Source organism: Zingiber officinale, chromosome 5A, assembly GCF_018446385.1.
Source record: "Zingiber officinale cultivar Zhangliang chromosome 5A, Zo_v1.1, whole genome shotgun sequence".
In the NCBI taxonomy this organism is placed as follows: Eukaryota; Viridiplantae; Streptophyta; class Magnoliopsida; order Zingiberales; family Zingiberaceae; genus Zingiber; species Zingiber officinale.
The window spans coordinates 97,623,464-97,628,018 of NC_055994.1; the positions used below are offsets into that span (position 1 = coordinate 97,623,464).

General features: G+C 40.2%; 2 protein-coding genes across 2 annotated transcripts; one reads left to right on the forward strand and one right to left on the reverse strand.

Annotated features, from left to right (window-relative positions):
• The first annotated feature begins 702 nt into the window (after positions 1-702).
• LOC121981139 (mannan endo-1,4-beta-mannosidase 2-like) lies at positions 703-2,796 on the forward strand. Its single transcript, XM_042533511.1, has 5 exons — positions 703-1,365; positions 1,436-1,633; positions 1,728-1,850; positions 1,922-2,136; positions 2,223-2,796. Exons 1-5 carry the CDS (start codon positions 736-738, stop codon positions 2,620-2,622), a joined length of 1,566 nt encoding a protein of 521 aa, XP_042389445.1. The 5' UTR covers positions 703-735; the 3' UTR covers positions 2,623-2,796.
• Positions 2,797-3,432: 636 nt separating this feature from the next.
• Positions 3,433-4,251, reverse strand: LOC121983046 (profilin-like). The gene is made up of 3 exons (XM_042536034.1): positions 4,129-4,251; positions 3,853-3,990; positions 3,433-3,762 (listed from the first exon to the last, which is right to left on the reverse strand). Exons 1-3 carry the CDS (start codon positions 4,249-4,251, stop codon positions 3,628-3,630), a joined length of 396 nt encoding a protein of 131 aa, XP_042391968.1. The 3' UTR covers positions 3,433-3,627.
• Positions 4,252-4,555: the final 304 nt, after the last annotated feature.

Genomic DNA, 4,555 nt, shown 5'->3' on the forward strand with positions numbered 1-4,555 from the left:
AAAAAAAATCTAAAAAAATACATATTATATATATATATATATATATATACACTCATCTTTAAAAAATCAACCTTATCGTTGGACTTTCTAATACAGTTCATCAAGAAACATCTGATGAGAATTTGAGATAAAAGAAGAGAGAACAAATTTATCAATAAAGTCATCAATTTGGGTTGGCCCAGAAGAATTATAACTGGCCACATAAAAGCCCACAAGGGTGAACAAAATAATTTCTTTTCTGAAAAAACGAGAAGTTTCTCCAATTGATACCGGTCAGCTGATTAGTTCAGATGTTTATGATCCTGTTGCTCTCTTTGTTGGCGAGATATGAACTTATTGGGAATGCAATCTTGGATCCATCAAAAGTTCAGCCATCATCTATGTATGAAAGGTTCTTCAGCATGTGATAAAGGCTTTCCTGCACTCAATCTACTGATACATTTTCATTTTCCAGGTCCAAGTGTACCTTTGCCTGCCATATTTTAGGAGACAGGGACGCTGATTTGGCACACACCTACTGGCCTGCACTAGTAAAATCTCATGTGGTAAAGCAATGCAGTAAGTATAGCATTTCTTGGTTTGCAAGTTAAACTACTCAGATTCAGAGCAGTCCTCAGGTTTTGTTTTATTGGTTAGGTGGAAGCGACACCAAACAAAGATCAAATCTGAACATGACAGTTGAGGTTTTCATGAAGAAATCAGACAAATCTAACATAGAACTGCTACTAGTAGACCATGTTGGAAGTCAAACATCGCCCTTCATTCAAGGAACCACAGTGGGGCATCAACTGGAGCTTCTCTGAGTGGACACCTAGAAGAATTGGGCGTGTTCGAACCTTCCACTACTTTCTCCTTTTTCTTCCTCCTTTAAAAAAAGTCGAGAAGGAGCAAGTTGCAGAGTCGAGCCAGAGATTCCTTTCCCCTCTCCATAGTTTTGTCCCAGATCTTCAGGAGCAGCTCAAGTCACTGGTTGGGAGGAAACTTGAGATGAGGGCAGGCAATGGAGTGTTGTACCCAGTTCTTGGCCTTGCTTCCTGTGTTGCCTTCGTCTACTTGTCCTTTGGGGACCTTGACTGGGACCTGGGAATCCATGGCAAGGTAGAAGAGCCTGAGACGATGAGGTCCTTTGTGAGGAGGAATGGGACTCAGTTCGCAGTGGACGAGAAGGCCTTCTACGTCAATGGCTGGAACTCCTACTGGCTGATGGATCAGGCAGTGGAGGGTTTCAGCAGGCACAGGGTGAGAGCCATGTTCCAGACTGGTGCTGCCATGGGGCTCACAGTCTGCAGGACTTGGGCTTTCAATGACGGCACCTACAACGCCCTCCAACTCTCCCCTGGTCGATTCAACGAACGTGTCTTCAAGGTTTCCACTCCCTTAATTGCTTACTATCTATCGGTTCGGTCGGTTTGATCGGTACTAATTCGAATTCCAGGCATTGGATCGAGTCATCGTGGAGGCGCAAAGGCATGGCATTCGGCTGCTGCTTTGCTTGGCCAACAACTTGGAGGCTTATGGTGGAAAGACGCAGTATGTCAAATGGGCATGGGATCAAGGAATTGGCTTGAGTCCTTCAAATGATTCCTTCTTCTTCGATGCATCCATTCGAAGATACTTCAAGGCTTACATAAAGGTTACATTTTACTTTAATTTCTCTAGTTCTAACTTGAAATGAAGATTGTAGTTCTCAATGTATCTGTCTGTCTATCGATCGATCTTCTCTTCAGGTTATATTGACAAGGAAGAACCACTTAAATGGCATTCAGTATAAAGATGATCCTACAATTTTTGCTTGGGAGCTAATCAATGAACCGAGATGCATGACTGATGCATCCGGTGATACACTTCAGGTGAGTCAGTTCTCAACTGATGGCATACAATTTGAGGCTGGACTAATCGATATCGAATTCGAAATGTTCAGGAATGGATTGAAGAAATGGCAGAATATGTGAAATCGATCGACAAAAACCATCTCTTGACCGTAGGACTTGAGGGATTTTACGGCCCCGTGAGTCCTCTGGAGAAGTTGGGTGTCAATCCTGCACCATGGTTTAGCACACTTGGCTCGGACTTCCTCCGAAACTCCAGAGTATCGCACCTCGACTTCGCTTCGGTTCATGTCTATCCAGACCAGTGGTAAATCATCAAACAAATGACAATTGTTCTTGATTATGTCTCAATTGTCGATGCTTCGATCGGAGTTATATTGTTTTTTCTTGTAGGAAAGTAGGCAAAGGGCTAGAAAAGAAAATGAAGTACATCTCAAAGTGGTTGGTCTCTCACATTGAGGACGGTGACAAGGAACTAAAGAAGCCTGTGTTGTTTGCCGAATTCGGGCTATCGGATAAGAACAAGGACTTCGATCACGCCCACCGCGATGTGTTCTACAAGTCCATCTTCGACATCGTATACGAATCTGCCAAGGAAGGAAGGGCCGGCGCCGGAGCCATTGTGTGGCAGCTTTTAGTCGCCGGCATGGAGGATTACAAGGATGATTTTGCTATCGTGCCTGAGGAGAGGCCTTCCATGTACAGACTGATCAAGAAGCAGTCATGCAGGCTGGTGAAACTGAGTCACGGCAAGGATTTGCTCGAGAACAAGTTGGGCAAACTGTGTTCATGAGTACCAATTGCTCCTCGATTTCTTCTTGTAATTCAAGATAAAGAGATGAACTAAAGATCAGCTGCAAAATTTTATGTGGATGTTTTGTTGAATACATTCAAATACAGTTACTATTTGTTTTGATCACATCCTATTTGGATCGACTTTTGCAACATCATAGAACTTGATATATATAGTTGTGTTGATTAGGACTGTAAATGAATTGAACGTTCGTGAACAATTTTAGTATTTGGCTGGATAATAGTTTAATTTTGTTCGTTCAATAAAAATAAGATGAATTAAATGAATAAAATTGAATTGAGAATTTGATTGTATCTAAATCAATCAAATTCAAATCAAATTTAAACTAAACTCAAGCTTATAAAAAATGAACCAAGTCAAACTAAAGCAATTATTTTGGCTTAATTATTTTGTGCCCTAGTGGTGATTTGACTTGGTAAATGATTGTGGACTTGAGCCAACGTCTCTCCTTAATTGGTGGCTCATTGTCAGGCACTAACCATGCGAAGCCAGAGTCTGCGGTCAATGCTGGTGAATTTGTCAACATCTTTCCTTGATTGATGGCTTAAGCCCAAGACATTGATCAACGTCTGATGGCTCTAGCAGTTTACATGTCCTTAGGGGTATAATAATTTGATATATTATATATATATATATCTAAAGAACATTATTTAAGTTCTTCTAATTATTTTCGATCGATCGATAATACCTTTTGTCGATCAACAATGTTTATGGTAAGTAATTAGCATCGAAATAGATAGCTAGGTATCAAGAATTCATCTCATTCCTCATAAAAAATTTGCGCAAGAACAAAGAAGGATACAAGGGGATGACTTGAAAACAATAGGTCGACGACTAGAACACGAACACAATCACAATGCTCTCGTCTACTCGGTCGAATTATTATTCTACAATCTCTTTCGGAATGAAGTTAGCAAAGGAAATCTCATGATTTGTAGTAGGGTGGGGAATGCAAAGCATAGGTTGCTAGCACGAGTTGATAAACTATAGGCCTTGATCGGAAAGGTAATCACCGAGCCTCTCAACGACCAAGTTGCATTGCCCCGGAGTCATTGGCTCATCGTAGAGGCCGAAAATCAGTGCTTGATTGGTCTTCTTAATGGTGATACCTCCCGTTCCCTATCGCAAATTAGAAAGCGGATTGATTTAGAACCTTAATAACAAGAATTAATATGGTAACATAAAAAACACTATGTTTGATAGATATACCTTCTTGCCGCGAATGACGACCCCGGGCTCTCCTTGAATGACCATGTACTTTGCTGCATCTATGAATAGGCCAGTGGGGGCTAGTGTTCCCGGCTCATCGAAGTCTTTCACTATGTTGTTAATCTCTTCCGATTTTACCTAGAATTTATAGTAAAAAATATTGCATTAAAATAGTTTATAATTTTCAAATAAACTTTGGATGATAAAATGATCCAAAACTAAGTTATAAATTTGGCAAGGAAAATAATTTAACAAAAAAAAAAATAGATATTAAACCTCAGGAAAAGATGCACTCTTAGCCCAAATGCTACCATCTAGTCCCATGATTGCCGCCGCGGTAAGATGGTGACCCTCGGTCTCGCACATCAAGTGCTCATCGACGTAAGTTTGCCACGACATTGTCTCTCTTTACTCTTGGTTATCGCCATTCTTGTTTGTTGTTTGCCATTTAAACTCCTTGGGGAGCAAAGGAAGAGGAGGCAAGAGAGGTAGGGAGGAGAGGGCGGATCTTAAGGCTTCACTCACCACTCAAAATTGAATATTTATCTTTTTATTGTTTCTTTTTTAAGTTATTTTTTATTACACACAAATAATTACATGCTAATTAGCAATAAAATAAATAAATTAAAACAAAAGATAATTCAAAGTAAAATATACGAGACTAGATGTGTAATGTCAATTATGCATAAAGTTGCAAGGTTGT